The sequence below is a fragment of the Sinohyriopsis cumingii genome, chromosome 2, assembly GCF_028554795.1.
Source record: "Sinohyriopsis cumingii isolate HCF-2022 chromosome 2, ASM2855479v2, whole genome shotgun sequence".
Taxonomy (NCBI): Eukaryota; Metazoa; Mollusca; class Bivalvia; order Unionida; family Unionidae; genus Sinohyriopsis; species Sinohyriopsis cumingii.
In genome coordinates, this window is record NC_142962.1 from 107,489,367 (window position 1) to 107,516,835 (window position 27,469).

The window sequence follows — 27,469 nt, forward strand, 5'->3', positions numbered from 1 at the left end:
TTGATGAATATTTTATACTTCATTTGACTTGCTTCATTGTAAGATAAGCCTGCCAGGACCATTGTAATTACCTGCCCGAGGAAATGAGAGGATATTTCTGGGTTGGGCCCTTGAGGTTGACTTTTTTGTTGGCTTGTTGTGGTTTTCCCAGGATGGGGAGAGAATTGCATCTTTTTCTTCCAGGTGAAGATTAATGGATGACACTGGGTGAGTAAGTGTTGACCTGTTCTCTCAGCCTATAAGCCACATGAGAGACTGACTTCCTAGCATGAGTGTTAATGGGGTTCTGGACAATAAGGGTTTGGGCTATGTTCACATGAGTGACTTACTTGCAGGTGTGAGTGTGTCATTGGGGTTCTGGACAATAAGGGTTTGGGCTATGTTCACATGAGTGACTTACTTGCAGGTGTGAGTGTCAGTGGTGTTCTGGACAATAAGGGTTTGGGCTATGTTCACATGAGTGACTTACTTGCAGGTGTGAGTGTCAGTGGTGTTCTGGACAATAAGGGTTTGGGCTATGTTCACATGACTGACTGACTTCTAGGTGTGAGTGTCAGTGGGGTTCTGGACAATAAGTGTTTGGGCTATGTTCACATGAGTGACTTACTTCCAAGTGTTAGTGTCAGTGGGGTTCTGGACAATAAGGGTTTGGGCTATGTTCACATTTGTGACTTACTACCAGATGTGAGTGTCAGTGTGAGTTTGGCAGTTCCAGGCCTTCGTTGTTTCTGTTGACAGCAGTGTTATGTATATCTGATTTAATATATATTTATTTCAATTTAATTGTTTGTCAGATTTTTAAAAAATTATTTTTCATTACATGATATTTTAATGTTAACTTATTCACTAGAGATGATACTTTTTTCAGAAAATAATTTGATCTTGACTGTTAGTTTATAAACACCAGGTGCTGATCTAAATTCTGACCTTGTTTCAAAGTTTGTAGCAACCATCATAAACAAGTTCTGTTTTATTTTAAAATGATTGGTTGTTGTTGAGGTCATGATGGGATTTTGGGTTTAATATGTAAACAATATTTTTATTTTTTTATTTCTTAGAGCAAAATGATTTGTTTTCATAAGAGTCACACTGGGTAAACATGATCTGTAACAAGTACTTGCCTTCTATAACCTTTGAGAAAATGACCATGTGACCCCTTGTTTACGTTTTTGGAAACGATATTATCTCTGTTTTGGAGAATTAATCTCAGTAGAAGCTGGGCTGTTAAACTGTTAGTTGTATGTTCTGCTGTTTGGAGTTATTTCAAATTACTTGGATTCAAAAGGATTAATTCTGTTATTTTTCTTGAAAATACATGTACTCATGTAATATTGTGGAACAAGAACAGTTTTTTATAAAAAAATTTTCAGCTATCAGAAACCGGAGTGATAATTCTTGTTTCTACAAGGAACTGTAGACTTCAATACTACAGATTGCAGCATACATTATCGTCTTCCATCTTGGATTCTTCGTCAGGATTCGAACATGAAATTATTAGAACATTTTCTTATTGGGACTACAAAATTTTATTCTTGGATTATTCTTGTATTATTTTTAGAGTTGATTCTATAAAACCATCAGTTCATATTTTTTTCATTTTTAAAGAATTTTTCCAGGGAAATAAATTATTGTATTTTTTTCAAAGCTTGTTGTTTTCACTCCTTCTTGTGTTACTGTTTATTTGAGCCTAAACAAGTGACATAAGAGCAGGGAATACAGATCAACAGGTCAGGATATCAGTGAGTCTCCTCAAATTATTCCCCATGCACCTCTAAACACTTTCTGTGTCTGATTATCTAATTATTATAAATGCCATTTACTTATTAGTATGCTATTCATACATTAGAAAACTGTACTTACAACCACATGACAGCATTCAAATTATCTGCTCCTTAGCAAATCTTTCATAACAGAATTCAGCTAAATTAGGGCTGTATAAAAGATGTGGCAAAATTTGAATGCTGTACTCCTTTAGGAAGCCTGTTATGTTGGCTTGCTTGTGTTGTCATGGAGTAGATGGATACATTGTGTACTGTTGCATGGACAGGTTGTACAGTAGTGTTCCACAACTTCTGGCATCATTTTGGAGACACAAAATTGTCCTGTGATGCTAGCAAAGTCTAGCACTGGTACTTGTATGACCGGGCCTTTTGCATAAAAAATATTGTTTATGAAACTTTCTTGACAGTCCAAGTATGTGAAGCAGTTTGTGGTCACTGTTGATTTTCTTCAACCCAGACTTTATTTATTTTCTCTTAAATCAGGTACAGAAATGTTATCCCAAGTTACATAACTTGTGACATTCTCATTCTAATGTCTGTTGTCACTCTTTTATCTTTGATGAATAGTTGTTTGGCAATTTTAGCCTGAGGCTATTTCGATGAGCCATCAACAAATACTGGACCCATCTTGTGCAAACCTCATGAAGCTTCAACTGATTCTTCAGTATATTAAAGATAACTTGTGAAAATTGTAAAGTCTTCCACCTTGTATTCAGGCTCTTTCTCAGTTGCCCCTTTGACAACTGCCATTTCTCTCACCAGTCACTGACAGTGATCTTCCTGAATGTGGGTCATCTTCTACCTCAGAATTGTAGAATATAAGGGAGAGAACTGCATTCATAAACTTTATCCAAGTTGCCCTTGTTTTCAGAGATGAGTAGGCTAAGAACACCCAGATTTTAATGTATGCACTTTGTTCAGTAGAAAAATTGTTTTCTTTCTCTGACATTTTAATGTTACTGTTAAATATGTTTCATATCATGCATGCAACAGCAGATGATTTTAAAGAACATTATTTTGTCTATTGATCTGCGTCAAATGTATTGATGGTTTTTTTTAAACTAAAAAGGTTTTAATGAAACTGTCAGAACTTTTTAAATACCCTCTTTATCTCAGCAGCATTTTTAGTGGTGACAAATCAAATACTGTATAGGGGGCATTTTTAGTGGTTATATCTTCATATACTGTATAAGGGGCATTTTTAGTGGTTATATAGTCATATACTGTATACGGCATTTTTCGTGGTGATAAATCATATATTGTATAGGGGTAATTTTTAATGGTGATAATTTACTGCATAGGGGCATTTTTAATGGTTATAAAATCACACACTATGGGGGCATTTGTAATGGTTATAAAATCATACACTGTATGGGGGCATTTGTATTGGTTATAAAATCACATACTGTATAGGGGGCATTTTATTGGTTATAAAATCACATACTGTATAAGGGGCATTTGTAATGGTTATAACATCACATACTGTATAGGGGGCATTTTAGTGGTTATAAAATCACATACTGTATAGGGGGCATTTGTATTGGTTATAAAATCACACACTCTATGGGGGCAATTTAGTGGTTATAAAATCACATACTGTATAAGGGGCATTTGTATTGGTTATAAAATCACATACTGTATAGGGGCATTTTAGTGGTTATAAAATCATACACTGTATGGGGGTATGTATAATGGTTATAAAATCATATACTGTATAGGATGCATTTTTAGTGGGTACAAAATCATACACTATAGGGGCATTTGTAATGGTTATAAAATCATATACTGTATAGGGGGCATTTTAGTGGTTATAAAATGATACACTCTATGGGGGCATTTGTATTGGTTATAAAATAACATACTGTATAAGGGGCATTTTAGTGGTTATAAAATCATACACAGTATGGGGGCATTTGTATTGGTTATAAAATCACATACTGTATAGGGGGCATTTTAGTGGTTATAAAATCATACACTGTATGGGGGCATTTGTATTGGTTATAAAATCATACTGTATAGGGGGCATTTTAGTGGTTATAAAATCATACACTGTATGGGGGCATTTGTATTGGTTATAAAATCACATACTGTATAGGGGCATTTTAGTGGTTATAAAATCTTACACTGTATGGGGGCATTTGTATTGGTTATAAAATCACATACTGTATAAGAGGCATTTTAGTGGTTATAAAATCATACACTGTATGGGGGCATTTGTATTGGTTATAAAATCATATACTGTATAGGGGGCATTTTAGTGGTTATAAAATGATACACTCTATGGGGGCATTTGTATTGGTTATAAAATAACATACTGTATAAGGGGCATTTTAGTGGTTATAAAATCATACACTGTATGGGGGCATTTGTATTGGTTATAAAATCACATACTGTATAGGGGGCATTTTAGTGGTTATAAAATCATACACTGTATGGGGACATTTGTATTGGTTATAAAATCACATACTGTATAAGGGGCATTTTAGTGGTTATAAAATCATACACTGTATGGGGGCATTTGTATTGGTTATAAAATCACATACTGTATAGGGGGCATTTTAGTGGTTATAAAATCATACACTGTATGGGGGCATTTGTATTGGTTATAAAATCATATACTGTATAGGGAGCATTTTTAGGGATATATGAAATTATATACTGTATAGGGGTAGTTTTTAGTGGTCATAAAATCATGAACTGTACTGGGGACATTTTTACTGGATATAAAATTGTATACTCTAAGGGGACATTTTTAGTGGGTATAAAATCATATACTGTATAGGGGTAATTTTTAGTGGATATAAAATCATATACTGTATAGGGGTAATTTTTAGTGGGTATAAAGTCATATACTGTATAGGGGTAATTTTTAGTGGATATAAAATCATATACTGTATAAGCAGGGCTTTTAGTGGTTGAGAGATGTTTGTGATGAATGAGAATGTAAAAATAAATTACATAAATTTTTTTGACCTTACATAATTTACTCTGGTTTTCTAACTGCTAAAATAATTTTAGCCAACACTTAAAAGTTACATTACTGGTCTAAGTTGCATACCTGTATATTCCAGACAAAATTGATTCTATACAGTATATAAATATATCCAGTATGTTTTTTCCATTGCAGAATATGGTCGTCAGGTTAATTACACATTTGTGGATGCTTTGTTTGGAGGCTGTCTTGTTAGCACTGTAATGTGTGAAGAATGCCACTATGTAAGTATATATATATAGCTTTACTGGTCATAGACTAGAAAAGCTTATGAGATGGTTATCCATGGCCATTTGTCTGACCTTCTGTTAGCACAAGTTTGTTAAGGTAACTCCTGAACCACATGGAGGGTTGCCATAAAACATTACACACACATTCATCCCAAGGTATAAATTGGTCCTAACTTAAAATGGTACCACTCTGACACCGCAATATTGACCATCTTGAATATGTTGTTATTGTTACTTATCCTTGATACGGTTTTCATTGACCAAATACTTTGTATAATGTCTAGTTCTTTCCAAATGAAGATGGGACTGATCTAAGATTGAATATAGCTACCATAGCAACAGTCTATCAAAAACTCTTGTTATCACTACACCTTCAGTTTGAAGTTTTCACCCAAGGACTTAGGGGGCGCTCACCAGTTATTATGTACTTTTGAGAGAGTGACATATGTAGGTGAAGTTGTTTGCATTTAAAACATGCACAATGGAGAGAATGTTGGCATATCTCTATGCTACATTAATGTAATGTGGATGATATTTCTTTGGATAATGTACTTTGGAAATTGTATATGATTTAAACACACTGTTGACTAAAATGAATGCTCCTTTGTGCTAAAAAAATGAGCCTGAATTAACCTAAAGTACACTCTCCATATCAGCTATTAAAATAGGGACAATGAATTTTGTGATACTAGACAATACCAGCTTCTGAAAGTGCAACGAATGAATTACCAGATATATAAAATGTTAAAAAACGTTATCAGCTCTTTTTTGATACAATTTACCTCTGAAGATCAGGAAGTGAAAATGACCCAGGGGAGCTAGCACTTTTTTGAAAGGTGCATGTCTGGAGTAAGGCCAAGCTGTATACTCTAAAACCCATAATGCACCCATCAATCATATACCAAAATAAAGGGAATGACAGGTTCTTTGAATTATACCTAAGATATGCAAGGTCTTTTTTAAATAGCCAGTATAACCAGTGAGGAAAGCCGGGGAAATTCTTTTTCTTTAAATCCTAACCCTATGCAAAATATGAAACTGAAGAGTGCCACCTTAAAGCTAATATAAAAATGTATGCAATTATTTGTTTTATTTTATCTAATTATGTATGATGTTCTGAAGAAAATGGTACATTCATATTGATGTTAAGCATGAAAATAAGCTAATTATGCTCATTTTGCGCTTGCTTACATAATTTGCCATGAGGCATGTTTGTGTGAGTAGTGACCTTAATTATGGGAAATTAGAAGTCGTAGAATATAGGAATAGAGTTAACTTAAATTTAAAACTGTTGTAATAAGTATAAGAAATATATAGTGAAAAAGTTTCTTTCCATTTATTTGCAATGAAATTTTTTAAAAAAATATGATGAGAAAGTGAATTCGCTTCTTCCATATTAAACAATAGACAAATATTTTACACTTTGACCTTTGACCTTTATGAACCTGATGTGTTCCATGCCTTTTCAAAATGTAAAATTCATTGTTGATATCTCAGAAATAATTCTGGATAGTTTCATGTTTCTGTCATTCAGCATAACATTGGTTGCAGTGTTTACAAAATGTAATGTGCATTCTTAAAATAGCTCACTTTTTATCATAAGTGGGGGCTGGACTTGTTAGAGACTCTGACACTCATAAATACTGTTCTGTGGGGGGAAATGCAGGAGAATTTTTCAAAAGGACTGTTTTGATGCTTGCGACTTAAATGTTTCAGCCATAAAATCATAATTAAATCATACAATAATAATACCTATATTCTCATTATGGCGGTGCTCACCAGTTATTATGTACTTTTGAGAGAGTCTGACGTATGTAAGGTGAAGTTGTTTGCATTTAAAACATGCACATTGGAGAGAATGGTGGCATACCTCTATACTACATTAATGTAATGTGGATGATATTTCTTTGGATATTGTACTTTTGGAAATTGTACATTATTTAAACACACTGCTAACTAAAATGAATGCTCCCTTGTGCTAAAAAAATGAGGCTGAATTAGTCTAAAGTACACTATCCATATCAGCTATTAAAATAGGGAAAATGAATTTTGCCAGACTAGACAATACCAGCTTCTAAAAGTGCAGTGAATGAATTACCAAATATATAAAATGTAAAAAAAGTTATCTTCTTTTTTTAAATACAATTTACCTCAGAAGTTCAGGAAGTGAAAATGACCAAGTGGAGCTAGCACTTTTTTGAAACATGCACATCTGGAGTAAGGCCAAGCTGTATTCTCTGCCCATGTTACGCCTATCAATCATATACCAAAAAAAGGGAATTAAAGGTTCTTTGAATTATACCTAAGATATACAAGGTCTTTTTTAAATAGCCAGTATAACCAGTGAGGAAAGCTGGGGAAATTCTTTTTCTTTAAAATCCTAGCCCTATGCAAAATACAAAACTGTAGAGCACCACCTAAAGTATCTATCTAGTTGTAAAGTGTTGATCTGATCTCCACCATGGCTGCATTTGTGGCCATCTTGAAAAATGTGTTATTGCTACACCTGCAATAATGATTACATCAACTTTATGTTTTCATTAAAATGTGTGTTTTTTTTAGGTCTTGAGGTCCTTAATAAAAAATATCTTGATTTGACTTCTTATAAGGCCACATTAGTGGCCATCATGAAAATTTTGTTATTGCAATTTCAGGTGTCTTGATGCAGGTCATATTAACAAGGGTTTTTCACTTCATATGAATTCTGGTTAGTCCTAAATGATCTGATTATTAATTAAGCCACACTTCAGTCATGCTGATACATGTAGTGCTAAAAAGAAAGTTATCTAAACATGGTGTTTTTACTAGTTGATCATTAATGAAAATTATGTTCACATGACATCCAATATGACCATAGTGACCATGTTGAAAATCTTGTTGTCGTTTCTTTCCCAGACTGGATGATCATATTGACATTTAACTCTTAAGATGTCTAGATTTTTCTCAGTGAACATGGTTCCAGTCTTACATCCAAAATGGCTGCCACAATGAAAATCTTGGTATTGCTAGTCCTCATAAATGAATGGTCATACTGACATGGAGTTTACACCAAAAACTTCTTATGATGACCAGTTGGTCCTAAATGAAAATGGGGCCAGTTTTACATCTCATGTGGCCACCACAGTGACCATCTTGTAAATCTTGTTTTCACTGAAGAATATCAGGGATCTTTTCAGCACTTTGCAGTTAAACAGAAGAAGCAGTTTCATCTTGGATACATGGACATTCGTTTCATATAGGAAAGCATTAGCCCCTTCATTGGACTCTTGTTTGGTTAATATAACAACTTTTAGGGGTAGAAACTACTACTGGTTGTGACCATTGGAAAAAAATGTCTTTGTTTTGGTTCATGGCATACATTGTATCAGCTTTAAAGTAAACTAAATTGATTTATGGTATTTTCATATTTCTGGCACTAGCTTACATGCCAACCATTACGCTTTTGGCAATAAAAAGTTGTTTTTGTCATTTTTATTATCATCTCTTTAACTGAACTAATATAAATTTGAGAATATTCTTAAAAAGGTGACTGCTGCATGAGAATAGCATAAAAGTACTTTCCTTATTGCCGAGTGGTCTAAAGCGCTCTTCGTTACGGATCACTGCCATCTCACCTCTGTCTGCGGCGGTTCGAGTCTAAGATTCAGCCAATGTGGGCATGTGAGAAAGCTTGCCAGTAGCTTCTCGTGGGTCGGTGGTTCTTTCCGGGGTTTTCCGGGTTCTTCCTCCACCATTAATACTGGCCGCCATGTATAGCCTATCGTGCTGAAAAATGGCGTTAAACCCCACAACAACAACAACAACAACAACTTTCCTTATTTGCTATTTATAGCAACTGTATATGACTATTTCCAAGAAAACAGACGGGTTTCTTCAAATATGAACTTTGTTTCACAGATTCATTTTATTGATAAGCTAAAGTTGTTGTTAACCAGTCTGTACTTTTAAAGAAAATGGTGACAGATGTTAAGTGAAATGTTTACAATGTGAGTTGTGGATGTTATTTGACAGGAAATGTTTGAGCAGATGAATCATATCAAACTTCAGAATAGGTCCGATTAGAAAATAACGATATATTGACACTACTTTACAAACCTTAGTTTGAGTTCAGTACAGAGAATGATAACAGAGGGATTGCTGAAAGGGCTGGTTAAATGTCATAAACACAGTGCCCTCTGCAAGAGAATGGCAGAACTGTTTTGTTTTGAAAATTGAGATATTAAAAGTTTTCTCCTAAACTGGTGGACCAACTGTACTGAGATAGTTATATGTAATACAGCCTTACTGTGGTTCAAGTCCTACTTGATCAACAGGACACAAATTGTGTCTGCAAATGGAATACATTCCAGCCCAGTTAATCTATGTTGTGGTGTTCCACAGGGGTCTGTTCTTGGACCTGTTCTCTTCATTCTATACAGTTAGCCACTCTCAAGTGTCATAGATCATCACCCAGTGTCTCACCAATTGTACGCTGATGACACCCAAATATACAAATCTAGCCACCCAGCTGAAGCTGATGCTACCATACCAGGTGTAGAGAAGTGCATTTCTGATGTGAAATCATGGGTGACTTGAAACAAATTGCAGATGAATGATGATAAAACTGAGGCCATTCTGATCACAACACAAAGACTTTCTCATTCACATCCTTTACCTCAAACAATAAATATCAGCAACACCAACATTAAATTCACACAATCAGTATGAAACCTAGGTGTTACTCTGGACAGTACTCTCACATTGCACCAACATGTCATAAACATATGCAAGGCTGCATATCTTGAGCTGAGACACATCAGCTCCATTCGCAATTGTCTTTTAGTTGATGCCACTAAAACACTTGTGTGTTCATTAGTACTTTCGAGACTGGACTGTTGTAACTCAATTTTGTCTGGTTCATCTCAATATCTACTCCAGAAACTTCAAAAAGTTCAAAGCACAGCTGCTCGGATAATACTTAGAGTACCACGATCAGAGCACACCTACCCGCTGCTCTGTACCCTACACTGGCTATCCATTCGATCCAGAATCAAACACAAAATTTGTTCTCCGTGCTACGTTTCACTGACAGACTCCAGTCCAACATACCTCTCTGACCTCACCCATGTGTACACACCAGCAAGATACTTACGCTCCTCTTTTGACAATCATATACTCATTATTTCCACTATGAATAACAAAGTCATATGGATAGCGTTCTTTTTGCATACCAGGGCCCAGCAACATGGAATGAATTGCCCACTGAACTTAGACACAAAGACATAGTGATCCCATTCAAGAGTGCTCTAAAAACTCTTCTATTTCGACTGCAAGAACAAACTTAAAGAGATAATGTTTCCTACCTTAAATATTCTCATCAGTTTTTTTATGTTTTCTAATTTCATGGTATTTGTTTTTGTAATCATATCATTATATATGTTTTTATGTTATAGGTATTGTCAAATGTTGTAAAGCGCTTAGAGATTCTAAAGATTAGGCACTATACAAAGTCCTCATTATTATTATTATTATTATTATTATTAGAATGTGAACTCTATCCAATGAATGTTTTTTTATACATTCTTACCATGGATTTTCTCTTTAATTAATTTTATCATGTTTACCAATGGAGTCCCAATTCTTTAGGCAGCTGCATATAAATGTAGTTTTATTTCTTCTGAAGTTGAAATTGTTTAAATCTTTGTAACTTTGTTTTGTTTTCTAGATCTCCCAGACTTTAGAACCATTTCTGAATTTGTCTTTACCTGTTCAGGAAGAAAAGGTGAGATTTTTTACAGTGAAAACTGCAGTTAATTCATTATATTTAATGGAGAACCATTTTTCTTGTAATTCACTACTTTTCATAAAGTACAGTTTTTCTTGTAATTTACTGTTTTCATGGAGATCCAATTTTTATTTGTAATTTATAGTTGCTAGAAAATATGAATTTGAGGACTCAGCAAACAATGATCTGTCTTTCAGAACAATATGAATCTATGCCAAATCCACAAATTTATAATGTAATAATCATTGACATAATTTGGGATAAATGTGAAGAAGATTGATACAAAATATTAAATGAATTCACAGTATTGAATTTGACTTGGATAATCAAATTTTGTAATTCCTTTTCAAGAAACTTCAAGTTTTAAAAAAAATATTTTTTTTTATTAAACTCAAGAGTAATCTTATTATTGAGATCTTCATATTTGTCTCGCCTGTGCAAGCATAATGAGACACAAGTGTCTCTTCTTTCATGGCCATAATGGGGATGGTGTCAACAATGTTAAAATTTGGTGTTCAAGTATTTGTAAGTCCTGCACATGGTAAATAAGTCAACAATCAATGTGTGTGAGACACCAGAGTCTCATTAGCTTTGCTGATTGACATTTATTTAGTTAAAGGTCCAATGTATTCAATATGTTAAAAAGATCCTTTACAGTTAAATGAATTATGTAAAATCTAGATGGTAGCTACTTGGCTTTGAAATCCAATGTCCCTCATTTTACTTTCTGTATCCATAGACCAAATTCGGCCAACAGCTGAGCTGTTGCAAGTGTAATTACACAGTTGCAAGTATAATCAAACAGCTAGCAAGAACTTGCTGTCCAGTCAGCTTCAATTAACTTGGATAGAATTTGAAAATCATTTGCCAGTGGATGTAATTGGACAGGAGAAAGAGGAGGCAAGCAAAAAGATGGTGAAGGTATCAGATGGCTCTCCTGTGCAGTGCTTGCTTAGCTTCACCTATCTTTCATCCTTCTCTTACCTTGGTACCATCTATTTTACTTAAAATAGTCACTCTACACAGTTTGCACTTTTTCTTGCCTTCCTCCTTCTTTAACATAATGATTTTGAATAATTTAACAACTGTATATGACTTACACAACATCTTTCTCTTTGTTTACACCTGTTATATATTCATTTTGCATAATGCATCAACTTTACACATATGTTATATCATTCAAGTAGAACTATTATGTATTTAAATGTGAAAGCTACTCTCGCTGCATTGTAAGCTGTTTTTGACTGCTGTTTTGCCTTAATTCAGTAAACACTGTTTATAATTCAGCCAGATTTCATAAGTATTGAAGATATTACTAAGTGCATTATTTTGGCCTATCAGTGTTGAATATAACATTCTGCCTGATTATAACAAATCAATGTTTACTGCATACCAGTAGTGATATTTCTCCACTGAATACATTCCAAATGACATCATTGTTAGGAAATAAGCTCTGCCATCTATCAAATCTAGCAGTCCTAGAAAAACAAAACTTTTGTCTTCCCCATCCATGTGTCGTGTACAGAAAGGAAATGATCTCTTACCTAATCCCTCAGCTTACAACCATGAGGTGATTACTCATCAACATTGTCCATAAAATTGTCCTACATTGCCTATAAGGTTCCTAAAAGATCTTCATTTTAATCTATTCATCAATAACTGTGGTATAAAATTGTGTTTTAAAGTTTCTGTAAAAGGAATGGTAACCTTTGTTTTTTATTCAGTGAATAGTTTTTTAAATTTTTCAAAGTTTGTGAGCTACGTTTTTTTTTTTAAATGTTAAGCTATACCGTACTCTGTGGGTATGGAATTACAGACCCTTCTAAATGTCATTTGTATCCCTCAGATATGAATTGCATGGATTATAGAGCTTTTAATGCTGATCTCAAGACAGGAAGTGGGTTTCTGTGAGATATTTTCCGTAGTACCTTGGTTTACTAAATGCAGTGGCAGATGTGATTTCTGTAAGCTACGTTTTTTGTGCCCTCTCCCAATAGCAATGCTGGCCTAGTAGTGCTCCTTTTCTGGACTTCTAGATAAGCATATTATGATCTTGACCAAACGTTTTGCTGTTGTTGTTTTGGATTTAATGCCATTTCTCTGCACAAATTAGGCTATACATGGTGGCCACTATAACTGGTGGTGGAGGAACCTGATGTAGTAGCCAAATTTACCCCTTGTAGCAGGGAAAGGATTGGATGTTACACCTGGAAAACCTTGGTAACAGCCAACAACCAAATGGATTCTACTGGCAAGATTTGTCACATCCCCACATTGGCCAAACCTGAGACTCTATTCCACATTTATATAGGTGAGATATCAGCAATTGATAAAGGCTAGCACTTTAGATGACTCGACCATCCAGGACCTGACCAAAAATAAAATCATTCCAGCGACAGTGGCAAGACATCTAATGCCATATCATTGGAATTCTTCTGGAGATGCCTAAATCTGGTGGTATGGTTTGTATGAACTTTAGTTCATTCAGCTGGCAGAAGTGGAGGGGGGTACACCTGTTGCTTCACTTGACAATGGTAAGTGACAACTGGAGCCCAGAGGAGAAAGCACTTCATATAGACCTTTTAAAATTGAAGGCTGTAATGAAAGCCATTCATTGCTGCAGTGATCACCTGTGTGGGAAAGTGATCCTGGTAATGTTGAATAATTCTGTAGTAGTTGCTGACCACCTCAGTTGTGGGTGGAGGGTAGAAGGATGACCAAATCACCCACTATAAGTATCTTGGTCAAGGAGGTTTTTATGCTGGTATTTCTAGCACAGAATCTAGTCTAGATAAGACACATTCTGGGCAAACTGAATGTTTTGGTCAATTCTTTGTAAGGAAAAGGTCAGATGTTGCCAATCAAGAGGTCACTTTAGCTGTAGATTCTTCATTTTATTTATGTAATTTGGGGACAAGCTGCTAACCTTTTTCTCTCCAGTCCTATATCCAGAGGCTTGAGCCATGGATTCTCTTGCAATCAGCTGCAGTGGCATTAGGGCCTACACTTTCCCTTCACCTGTTCTGATTCAGAGTCATTCAGAAAATCAGGAACTAGACTTGCAAAGTTTTTCTGGTAACCTCTGTCAGATGAACAAGTCATGGACAACTTATGGGGAATGATATTTTCAATCTTATGATAGATCTCCTCAGAGAAATCCCATTACAGTTCAGAGATTTAATAGAAACCACTGGCTGTTATGCATGGTCAAGCTTTAGATCTATCATGCAGAGATCTCATTAGTGTGATCAGGTAAGCATTCTTGGAGAAACATAGTTAACTAAAATAAAATGATCTTTCTGTTGTCACACATTACATGTATGTTGGTTCTGGAAGCCGTGCAATATGACTACATTAGTATTGATTCTATTCATTTGAATGTTCTCTTGATAAATTCTGTGTAAAGCAGAGAAAATACTGAGGTTATGATCTGCATTTTTCTTAGTCCCACTGACAGTACATTAGTAGTAAGCTTTGCTTTTTTGTCATTTCAGAGATTTAGTATAGCATCTCTTTATAATATTGTCCTTGTGGAAGAGAAGAAGGAAGGTGAAGAGGAGGAAAGAGACAGGGAGGAAGATATGAAGGAGGATATTATCCCTGTAGAAAGGGAGGAGGAAGGAGACAGAGAGGCAGATGTAAAACAGGATATTGCTGCTGTGGAAGGGGAGATGGATGGCAAGGAAGGGAAAGGAGACAGGGAGGCAGATGTGAAGGAGAATATCCTCCCAGTGGAATGGGAGATGGATGGCAAGGAAGACAAAGAAGACAGGGAGGCAGATGTGAAAGAGGATATTAACCCATTGGAAGTGGAAAAGGAAGGTGAGGAGGAAGGAGACAGGGAGGAGGATGTGAAGATTGATATGGTCCCAGTAAAAGGGGATAAAGAAGCCAGAGAGAAGGCAGAAAAGGAATCAGATGTGGAGGAGGATATGGTCCCTTTGGAGGTGGAGAAAGAAAGCAAGGAGGATGAAGGAGATAGAGAGGAGGATGTGAAGGAGAATATGACCCCTGTTGAAGGAGAGAAACAAGTGAGGGAGGAGGAAGGATACAAGGATGAGGATGTTAAGCAGGATATGGCCCCTGTGGATGGAGAGAAGGAAGGCAAGGAGATCGAAGGAGACATGGAGGCAGATGTGATGGAGGAGATGGTCCCTGTGGAATGGGAGAAGGAAGATGAGAAGGAAAGAGACAACGTGGAGGATTTAATTGAAGATGTGGCCCCAGTGGAAGGGGAGAAGGAAGGCATAGAGGAAGGAGACAGGGAAGAGGATGTGAAGGAAAATGTGATTCCTGTGGAATGGGAAATGGAAGGCAAGGAAGAGGAAGGAGACAGGGAGGAAGGTGTGAAGGAAGATATTCTCCCTGTGGAATGGGAAAAGGAAGATGAGAATGAGGATGGGGACAAAGTGGAGTATCAAAATAAGGATATGGTCCCTAAAGAAGAGCAGACAGAAGGCATAGAGGAAGGAGACAGGGAAGAGAATGTGAAAAATGGCATTGTCCCTGTGGAAGAGGAGAAGAATGGCAAGGAGGAGGAAAGAGACAGGGAGGAAGTTATGAGGGAGGATATTGTATCTGTGGAAGGGGACTATGTAGGTGATAAGGAGAAAGGAGACAAGGTGGATTGTCTGAATGAAGATATAGTCCATGTGGAAGGGGAGAAGGAAGGCAAGAAGGAGGAAGGAGACAGGCAGGAGGATGTGATGGAGGTTATGGTCCTTGTGGAAAGGGAGAAGGAAGATGAGGAGGAAGAAGGTGACAAAATAGATGATCCGAATGAGGATGTGGAAGGCAAAGATGAAGGAGACAGAGAGGAGAATGTGAAAGTGGATATTGTCCCTTTGGAAGGGAAGTATGAAAGCAAGGAGGGGGAAGGAGACATGGATGAGGACATGATGGAGGATATGGTCCCTGTGGAATGGGAGAAGGAAGGTGAGGAGGAGAAAGGAGACACAGAAGAAGATATGAGGGAGGATATTGTCCCATTTGTACTGGAGTATGTAGGCGAGGAGGAGAAAGGAGATAGGGAGGAAGATATGGGGGAGGATCTGGTTCCTGTGGAAGGTGAGAGGGAAGTTGAGGAGGAGGGAGACATGGAGGAGGATGTGAAGAAGGAAATGGTCCATGCAGAAGGGGAGAAGGAAGGAGATGGGGATGAGGATGTGAAAGAGAATATTGTCCCTATGGAAGTTGAGAGGGAAGGTGAGGAGGAGGAAGTAGACTGGGAATATATGAGGGAGGATATTGTCCATGTGGATGGGGAGTATGACGGCAAGGAGGAGCAAGGAGACATGGATGAGGATGTGAAGGAGGATATGGTCCCTCGGGAATGGGAGAAGTTAGGCAAGGAGGAGGAAGGAGACATGAAGAAAGATATGGAGGATACCAAAGATATGAAGGAAGACAAATCATCATCTAGTGAGTAGAGAATGCCATAGAGTGCCAGATAACTTGGAAATGCTTTTATTTGTGGGTAGAGAATATCATAGAGTGCCAAGTAACTTGTAAATGCTATTATCTGTGGGTAGAGAATGTCACAGAGTGCCAAGTAACTTGGCAATGCTTTTATCTGTGTGTAGAGAATGTCATAGAATGCAGATAACTTGGGAATGCTTTTATATGTGAGTAGAAATTGTCATAGAGTGCCAAGTAACTTGGAAATGATTTTATTTTTTATCTAATTTTAGTACATTCTCCCTTTCTTTTCAGTAATGCTATCATGTTTTGTCATCATAAAAACTTTGTAATTTTCATGTTCAATACTTGTTTTACTGTTGTATGACACATCATTTCATTTTTAGCAGGCAAGATTTGTATCATGTTTTCTTCATTCTGTATCTGAACAGATGCTGATATAGAAGAGAACTTGGAGAGGGACATAATCAAGTATAGCCATTCTCTCAAGGCTTCCATGACCAGTGATTCTGGATCAGTTGGCAGTGCAGAAAATGGTGTGGAACCATCTCAAAGTCCTGTCCACATTTCCCCTCACATCAGCTTATCTGCATTAGCTGAAAATACACTAACAAAAGATGCAAGTGTAATCTACAACTTGATTCCCAATGGTGTTGCAGTATGGGAGACAGAAGATACTGATGGGTCCAGCAAGGAGAGTCATATTGCTAATGGAGAGATGCATAAATCAAAAGTCACTGAACATGTAGAATATATGAATGGACCAATTGCCAGTGGTTATCTTGGAAGTGGGGATACAAGCGCCAAGGAGCCAATGGAACTGGAGGCAGCTGCCAGCAGCATTCTGTTGTCTTCTTCTAGTTACAAACATTTAGGTACTGGGGAACAGGTCATTTCAGATGTCAGTGAGACTGGTTCTTCAGGTTTTTCACAAGATTTGTCTCAGAATATGCTGTACCCATCCAGTGAAGAGTCTGAGAAAGTTAAAGATTTAGATGTACCAGTCAACTCTAGTCAGTCCAATGTTTCAGATGATACAGGAATATCTACACAAGGAACTGGAAGTATGGACTCAGCCACTGTAGGAAACCATGAAATTCCACTTAAAGCTGGAAATGATGAAGATATATCAACTTCATTCAATGTGCAGTACATGAAAACATCAGAGTTTGAGGATCCACAGCCAGTGAGGTCACGTAAAGAGATCTGGAGAGAGGGGCAGAGAAAATCTGTCTTGACTTTAGCACCAAGATATCACTCAACTTCCAGTGAATGCTCACTTGAGTCTTGTCTCAATCTGTTCACTTCTCCAGAACTTTTGACTGGAAACAATAAGTTTGGCTGCAAGAATTGCACGAAGCTTAAGAAGAAGCTAAATCCTAATACAGGTAAGCGTTTTTCTCCCACCTACCACCAGTTTATTTTTCTTTTCTTTTATTATTTCCCATCCCCCATTTTTATACATGTTTTTCTTTAATCCTTACCCCATCCCCAGTTATTGTATATGTAATTCTTTTATTGTTACCCCATCCCCATTTGATATATATATACTTCTTTTATCCTTACCCCATCCCCTGTTTTTATTTGTACTTCATTAATCCATATCCCATCCCCAGTTATTATATATGTACTTCTTGTATCCTTATCCCATCACCAGTGTTTCATATTCTGTTATAACACATGTTATATGGATATCCATATGAGTGTCCATTACTCTCTTCTCCATATAACTGAACCCTTCCACACCAATTGAGGAAGAATTGGTAGAATGCTTTGGAATTCTTTGTGAGTAGGGGACAGTGATGGTATGAGATCCTGGATGCAACCTTCTAAGAGAGGTGGGGATGGTGTCAAAGGTTACATTTTCAGAGGCAGTATTGGCTTTGCCTTGTAACCTAAACACCATGTACACCAATTCAGTGAGAGGGATATATTTTGGTATGAAGTTTCAGGGTGATCATTAAATGACAATGAAGGATTAAAATCTTGAATGTTGCACAGGGAGATGGGGTAAGAGTGGGTGGTAGTTGGAAGGTTGGGTAAAAATGTTTAGAAATCTGGACATTTTTTATAGCTTTCATCTTTATTGTAGTTTTTCATAAACACCATGGGACTTTGCGGTCTTGACCTGCTGTGCATGTATGAATTGGGTCCATGTACATATACATTGGGGTCCATATACATATACATTGGGGTCCATATACATGCATAAAGTCACTTTATTTGATCTTAACTCAGTAACTTAGATGCTTGATGCTTGTCAGATATAGGGATCTGATACTTACAGAATATGGAGACTTGATAAATATGGGATATAGAAACTTGATATCAGTGGGTTATAGAGACTTGTTACCCATGGGCTATAATGACCTGACACCAACGGGTTATAATGACCTGATATCCATGAGATATGGACACCTGATGCTCATGGGGTATTTAGACCTGATACCGATGGGATTTATAAATCCAATAAACATGGGGTATAGATAACTAATACCTATGAGATACAGAGACTTGATACCCATGGTCTTGAGAGACTTGATACCATGATATTTAGAGACTTGGTACCTATGGGATATAGAGACCTGATGCCCATGGGATATAGAGACTTGATGCCCATGGGATATAGAGACTTGATACCCATGGGATATAGAGACCTGATGCCCATGGGATATAAAGACCTTATTATGCCCATGGGATATAGAGACTTGATACCCATGGGATATAGAGACCTTATGCCCATGGGATATAGAGACTTGATACCCATGGGATATAGAGACTTGATGCCCATGGGATATAGAGACCTGATGCCCATGGGATATAGAGACCTGATACCTGTGGGATATAGAGACCTGATGCCCATGGGATATAGAGACTTGATACCCATGCAGTGTATGAAACTTACCAAAAGATCTTGCTATCCCACAGAACCAGTAGCCTGAAAATTATAATGGTCCATTCTATAAGTAACTGGACCTCATTTCATCAGACAGTTTAGTCAGTGACTCAATGGTAAATTCAGGTAGACATGAATATTAGCCTTTAGTAAGGACCTTTATATAATGAAACTTGGAGTATGATGAAAAACAGAGAATATTAATATCATATGTAAAATGTATTACATTTTATTAAATTCAGCACAACATGGCCACTATTTACTGTCCAGGACAATGATACTCACTGTCCATTTGATGTAGGTCAATTCACAAGTTAATTAGAGTCATCATAATTTGGCCATTATGGCCAGTCTGAATATAGTCCGAATTAAAAAGCAGGATCCTCTTCCATTGACTTGAGGACAGTTACGAGAACTAGACCCAGCCTTTTAATGTACAGCTGCTCATGAAATTGGGTCTGTGGAAAGCTACACTTCAGCAGTGTATTGCAGAAAGAGGAACCGTATTAAAGGCATTCACATCTGTAGATTGCAGCTTATAGTTTTTTCAACTCAGCATCTTGAATGATATCTGTGTTTGTAGTTAACATCATTGCCTTGAAATGTGGATAAATTTACCTATTTCAAACATCATCTGCATCATCTAATTTTCTTGAAACTAATTTTCATTGTTATATCATTTATGTTTTTGATGTAGTTGTCTGATGATTACACCAGGTTTGTTTACCTTGGCATGTGATGGCTCCCATAACTTTTTAGTCCTGCATAAAAAATGAACATTTCTGTAATTCCAGCAGCAACATGGCTGATTACATGTACACAGACCACTCTGTTTCAGGATATATTAAACAAAATAGTGTTTCTCTGTATATTGATACTAATGGTGTTGAAAGAAATTGGTAGTTTCAGCTTCATTTAGAGAAGCTCACAGGATAATTCATTGAGCTACAGTCTCAAATATCATTCATGATCTTGAGGTGAACAAACTATAATATTATTCTGGTCAAGTCATGCATTCTGTTTACATATTTTAAGTGAATTATGCAACTCAACTATCAATTTTGTTTCACAGTATTCTATTACTTTTTAATAGGTTTTTTTCCTTTGGTTTTTTTTTTTTTTTTGGTCTTTTAGCCTCTGTTGGCATCAAGGCATTGCTCAACATGTTCATCTTGGGAACTGGAAGTAGCTGATGTCATGAAGCATCACATAGATGCATAAGAGACTTTATTTGGAGTTATAAGCATCTAGTGAACATAGATTAAACACGAGTTATTTATCTTCTCATGTCACCAAGACTTATGAGTGATCCTCAGAAAGAATTTTTTTCTCACTTTTTTAAAAAATATTTTTTTCAATATAATGAAAAGATAAATATATGCCTAAAAATTTCAACAGACAGACTGGCTGCTCATTTTTTGCACCAATATGCAGTGAAATTGGCTGGCATTAGACCAGCGGGCAGGCAACAATTTTGTGTGTTGTATCCATGGGATTTATTTGGAAATGTTTGTAGATGTGCAGACATGCTAACTTTTTAAGAGAAAAAAAAATCCAAAACTGTATGTCATTTTTTAAAAGAATTCATTTAATTAGGTTATTCCAAATTGGATCACAGATGTTCTTAATTTTTTTCATACAGAGATAAAAACAGTCTACTCCAATGCCAGCAAGAAGTACCTAATAATCCAGCCACCAGCTGTACTAACCCTGCATTTGAAACGCTTTGAACAGGTAGGTTGCTGACTCTAAAAGACAGTGGAGATATTTTAAAATCCTTTGTCTGTCCATTCATCATTCTATCACCTTATCTCCACTTAAACTCCTAAATGGAAATTCACCAGACTTGGTATCCATTTCTTAGGTTTCTTGGAGAGGCTCAAAAAATCCATGATTGTACACATGCTTTTGGCAGACCCTGAATGTCAGTGCATCTGTCCATTAACTTGGAGAGGCTTAAAAACTCCAGGATTGTACACATGCTTTTGGCAGACCCTGAATGTCAGTGCATCTGTCCATTAACTTGGAGAGGCTCAAAAAGTCCAGGATTGTACACATGCTTTTGGCAGGCCCTGAATGTCCATGCATCTGTCCATTAACTTTTTTTTTCTCACATGATAGCTTAAGTTACGCAACACCTACCTGTGTAAGTTAACAGGAAAGTTTTTCTTGATGAAGAAATAAAAAAATATTATTTTTGGGGTCAAAAGGTCAACAATGCAGGTCACAGACTGAAAGAAAAGAAATCGTTTCTTGATAAATAACAGTTCTATATCAAGACCTGGTGCAAACTTTGTGGATGACTTGCAATTGGGATATGGAAAAAGCCTATTCATCTTGAGATGAAAAGGCTACAAAAGAAGAAAAACTATTTATGCATAATACATGAGTTTTCTGAACTGCATATGAAGTGATTAAAACTGGTAAACCTTACTCTGATTTTGAGGTAGCTTGTAACATTCCTGTTGTGTGGTGGGGCCTATTATGTGTAAATCCATTATATATGAATCGTGTTGTGTGAATTTCACTTGAGACTCAGACAATAGTGTATCACACTTAAGACTCAGACATTAGTGTATCACACTTAAGACTCAGACATTAGTGTACCACATGTGAGACTCATACATAAGTGTATCACATGTGAGTTGGACAATAGTGTATCACATGAGACTTGGACAATAGTGTATCACATGTGAGATTCAGACAATAGTTTATCACACTTAAGACTCAGACATTAGTGTATCACACTTAAGACTCAGACAATAGTGTATCACTTGAGACTCGGACAATAGTGTATCACATGTGAGATTCAGACAATAGTGTATCACATTTGAGACTCAGACAATAGTGTATCACATTTGAGATTTAGACAATAGTGTATCACATTTGAGATTCAAATTATTGATACAGCTTAGTATTAAGAGAAGGGGTGTTTTTTGCTGACTTGGCAATATCTAAGTAGGTTGAATATCTCTTCTATTTCTTCTTCAGTTAGTGTATTGCCAGTGAGAAAATGACAAAAATTATCAGCTTAAAGCTGTACAGTTTAATGAAATACCACAAATTTATTGGTGCTAAAATATTTTTGTTTAACAAAATATATACATTAGTGCTTGGCTGGTGGATCTGGCAGCATCACCTCAAAGTTACAAATTAAACAAAATTAAAGGCAAGACATTGTCCTCAGCAGAGGTCTTGTTTATTTGGCAGTTTCTAAGCAATACCTCTATCATTTTGTGATTGTAGCTTGAAATCAAGAACATCAACAAGCTGGACTGCCATGTGGATTTTCCTTTTGTCCTGGATCTGTCTCCATATTGCAGTGCTCTTTGCCAGGTAAGTAGGGGGTTGTGGCTTTTTATGTCCTCATTGCAAGTACAGCAGAGGCATTTTGAAATGTTCATTTATATACATTCCCGCACATTCCTTTTGTGCTAGTAACCTGTTAGCATGTTTAAAGACAAACCAATTTATGTGGGTTTCTTATGCATATTTAGATGAGATGTTTAAATATTTGGGCCACTTAAGTAATTGTTCCATTTTTATGATCAATCATTTGTATTTGGTACATAGACATTTTGGTCAAAACCTTTGCCTGAGTTTACCAATATGACTTGACCTAGGCAAATGCTGTACATTTTTGTCTTATATGACATATAAGTATGGCAAGACTATTGGAATCTCTGTTAGAGTTGGCACTGAGACAAGAAAATCCCAATTTAGGGTTTATATTATTTGTCTTTTGAGAGGTTTTGCTAGGTGGAATACAGATGATGCAACTCAGCAGAATTTTTTTTTTCTGAAAGATGTCACTCATACAAAACGCATATAAACTTAGAAAACAATCTTTTCACTTTCCTTGACTTGTTCATTTTTAGTTTCATAAATTCTTCCATCCTTCAATTTTAAAAGTAGGATTATCAACTCTGGCTGTTTCTTCTTGCAGAATGTAAAACCAGGCCAGAAGAAAATATTGTATTCTCTTTACGGAGTGGTTGAGCACAAAGGAGGTTTGAAGGGTGGCCACTATACAGCGTATGTTAAAGTCCGGCCCAGTATCAACTCTCTGACCAACTTCCTCAGTACTAATCAGGTTTCTGTTAAGGAATACCTTGACCAGTACACAGAGAATGTCCTCCAAATGGGTGATAAGATGGTAGAAGAGATGGAAGAAGATAATGTTAGTGAGATCATGGTACCACCAGGCCAGTGGTTCCACATCAGTGATGACCATGTTAGCAAAGTAACAGAAACTGCTGTCAAACATGCACAGGCATATATGTTATTTTATGAAAGAATATATTAGAGATTCAATTAAATTTGGTTGATTGTTGATGATATAATTTTTAGTTTAGTTTAATAATGAAGTATTATAATTGTGCTTATTTTATTCATGTGATTTCATGGTATAAAGAAAATTATAGTTGTTAAGAAAGAATTTTCTGTGCATATGCTGTATTGTTTATAACGATCTCGTTTTATCCCAGGAACAAAGAAATTACAGTAAAATTTGGATAACGGGTACCTATGTAAAAATAAAATGTACATATATGCCTTCCTATTTCTGTAGTCAATATAAGCATCTATATAATATATGAAAAGTAAAGTACATCTCTTGTGTTTGAAATTCTTCTTGTCTAATAGAGAGAAAATGTGTCAATTTCATATCTATTTATAGCTGGATAGTGTGCTTATTGAAATATTTCATAAAAGGGACCCAAAGTTCACTTTTTATGTTTAAAGCATATGTTCTTCATATCTTCTTATTCTGGAGATTTGCCCTGTTAGTGTAATTGGCCTTCATTAATGCAAAATCCTTGTATTTACCTTTATTGTTTTGATTGTACAGTTTTTCATTTATTTACCACCAAGGATGGAATATTCTTTACAGCACATCTTTATATTGGGTCTTGCGTATATATATATATATATATATATATATATATATATATATATATATATATATATATATTTGATCTATAAACTTGTTTACTCACCCAACCAGTCCATTCAGTATTTGATCTACAAAGTGAGTCTTCATTTACTCAACCAATATAGTATACCCATTCTCAGTTTAAAATCCAGCTTAACTTGAAATTGTCAAGTCGATGCATTTTGCATTAGAAAATAGACTTATGCTTCTATAAGATGGTTTCATTTATATTGCAGTAATATGTTAAAAATGCAAGTAAAACAAAACCAGATAATATCAATATGTTAAAATTAATTGCTAAGTGTAAATATCAAAACTTTCGAAAGTATTTTGTCCCCACAAAATTCCCTAACAATAAATACCTAATGGAAATAAACATATAACTTTCACAGATCTTTGAAATAAACATACAACCTTCACAAATTTTAAAGATAAGTACCTATAACCTTCCATGATTCTCTCTATTTAAAAGTCTGTGCTTTCAATAATTCTGTGTATTTAAAAGTCTATGCTTTCAATAATTCTGTGTATTTAAAAGTCTGTGCTTTCAATAATTCTGTGTATTTAAAAGTCTGTGCTTTCAATAATTCAGTGTATTTAAAAGTCTGTGCTTTCAATAATTCTGTGTATTTAAAAGTCTGTGCTTTCAATAATTCAGTGTATTTAAAAGTCTATGCTTTCAATAATTCTGTGTATTTAAAAGTCTGTGCTTTCAATAATTCAGTGTATTTAAAAGTCTATGCTTTCAATAATTCTGTGTATTTAAAAGTATATGCTTCATTTGTAAACATGTGGTAAGCATGAGTAGGATTTATTGTAAAAATATTGTTTTTTGCAGTTTCATTTAGGTAAGGATGACATGTCAGTAAAATTTGTACATATTTTATCAATTTAGAACCAAATGTGGACATTCCTGAAAAGAAAAAAATGTAAATATTGGAAATACATCATCAACATGAAACAATTACTGCAGACATTAGAATTTCATCTTCACTTCACTACCCTTCATAATTACCCAAAAATCAAGTCATATAGCAAGCAACATAGATCCTGATCTTCCATGCATAATGTGCCATCAAGTCAGGGTCTGTTTTGTTTGTTTTGCTGATTGCTACTAACAAACTGCACGGAGGTGGATATGCTGGCTCATTATGCATTGGCAGGTCTGGGTCTATGCAGTTAGCAGTTGGACTCAACTTATAAGCATGTATATAGGGTATATTTTGCAATTTCAAAAGGCAATGAGAATAAAAGTGCATTCTCCCAGTTCATTTGCAGGCCAATAAAGAGAGAAATAAAGGTAAAATAAGCATAGCAACATTTTATTAAAGAATATATATATATATTGGTCAACCAATGAATACTGTCATTAAAGTTCTTTTTGATATAGATTACTCCATTTCATATTGCAAAAACTTTAAAACCTTGTATTAAAAGTTTGCTTCATATCACCTGTATTTTCATTGATCTCTTATGACACCAGTTCCATTGGGTGAGTATTGATTTTTCAAAGCATGTTTGACCAATACTGTCATATATGAATAATCTGTGGTTTCCACAGGTATGTTTGAAATTAGGTCAGTCACATTCTGATTGGATCATTCAGGCAAATGTATAATTTGTAAATCTTTATTGAGTCAAACTAGCTGAAATTTGGTACAAGGCTTTGCATAACGAAGTTCAGTCATATTTGATTTTATTCATTTTCTGCCAAAGTTATATGGAGATATGGCCTTGTTTGATTTAAAACTACACCCCTATATTGCATTATATTGGTTGGGACATCAGTATCAATTGAACACATTTATAGTTGTTTCCTCCTTTGATCTTTTCTCTTTCCCTTCTCTTCCATGCATTCATATTTCCATCTTCTGCCTATTTCTCTTTGTCTCCTTGAATTTCTCTCTCTCACTCATTTCTTGTTCATTTCTCCTTACCCTATCCTGTGTTTCTTTTTCTCTTTCTTCTTTCCAATCTCTTACCTTCAGTTATTCATTCCTCATCTATCCCTTTTTTCACATCTCTTCATTTCTCCCCACATCAGTTGCTTATGGCTTAATTATGGAGAATTCTTTCTTTCACATTTTCATTTCACTCACATTATCTCTTTTTCTCTTGCTCTCTCTCTCTCTCTCTCTCTCTCAATTTATCTTGCTCTCTGACCCATTTGTTGTACATTTCGCCAAACTCTATGATGTCTTATTTCAGTTTTACATGTCTGCCACAAAGCTTGTTCTAAAACATCTGTTGTCAAAACATAACTTTTTTTGTCCAAACATGAAAACTAATGGTTAAAGAGAAAAGTTGAAAGAACATTAAGTTATTTGCTCTTTTTCTGTATGCATAAGCTCCATTCCAGGTATGGTCATCTGGAGACACTTTGTTTCCACCAAGGTTTACAAGAACTGTATGTGTGCTAGGGCATGCAGGCAATGTTTAAAAGAACTTCAGATTTTATAGGCTGTGTAGGTTAAATGCAACTTTGGAACAATTAAGTTCACTCAGTGGAAACAGGCATCAAAGAAAGTCAATCCAAATATATGAGATTGGGAAGAAATCTTTTTCTATTAAAGTCTTACAAATTCATAAATTTGTAATGGAGTTATGTGTGCAAAATGGACATTAAATGGATATCAGTACATCTTTGGATTACAAGAATGGACCGTTTTAAAAGATGAAAATATCAGGTCTCTTCTGGATCAGTTGGAATATACATCAGGTTCATTGTAACTGATGAAATTGTCCTCATCTGGAAAAAATACTATTCATGTGTTCATGAAATCATTATGGATTTTGAATTGTAACGTTGAAAGAGAATGCTTTGAAGTAGATGGCTAATTTCAACAAAATGTTCTTTTGTTAAAAATAATATAAAACAACTCTAATTTATTAAAAATTTTAGGGGCATTTTTATACAGTATCAAAAGTAAGACAATTTGGTGAATTTACTAGGTTTTTTTTAATGCATTAAAAAGTGAACAAAATGGAAATTTACTTTAAAAAACTGTAAATATCCACTAATTTTAGTCCTAGTTAAATTACTTGTGTGATGCCACAATGTCACTTAATTCAGTTCTCTTGTCTGCAGTAATTGTTTTCTCCATGAACCATTATTATCACTTTACCATTTAAACTTTACTATACTTTTGTAATATTAAATTAGGTATATATATTTATATTTATGTATATATTTTTATATTGTGAAGTTATATTTCATTTTACAAATAAACAATTGTGATATTGTGCAGTTATTTTCTAATGATGATTTGATAGAAATATATGGACAGTCCTCTTGAAAATACTGTCATACAAATGAATTATGATTTGTTTATGTTTTATGTACAAGTCTTTCACTGTGATACACAAAACCATTCTTTGGAGAGGTACCCTTCATGATAATTTTCAAGTGCAATTCTATGGTAATAAAAAATAAATGCTTTTGCTCTCATTGGACT

The 27,469-nt window shown here is 35.4% G+C and overlaps 1 protein-coding gene across 1 annotated transcript in view; it reads left to right on the forward strand.

Annotated features, from left to right (window-relative positions):
• The window catches only part of LOC149805583 (uncharacterized), a 56,387-nt gene extending 28,925 nt beyond the window's left edge, over positions 1–27,462 (forward strand). The window contains exons 14-20 of the mRNA XM_089934398.1: positions 4,909–4,997; positions 10,708–10,764; positions 14,262–16,188; positions 16,617–17,573; positions 20,724–20,815; positions 22,328–22,417; positions 23,028–27,462. Of these exons, the coding sequence (XP_089790524.1) occupies positions 4,909–4,997; positions 10,708–10,764; positions 14,262–16,188; positions 16,617–17,573; positions 20,724–20,815; positions 22,328–22,417; positions 23,028–23,387 (3,572 nt within the window). The 3' untranslated portion in view covers positions 23,388–27,462. The remainder of the gene's footprint in view (positions 1–4,908; positions 4,998–10,707; positions 10,765–14,261; positions 16,189–16,616; positions 17,574–20,723; positions 20,816–22,327; positions 22,418–23,027) is intronic.
• Positions 27,463–27,469: the final 7 nt, after the last annotated feature.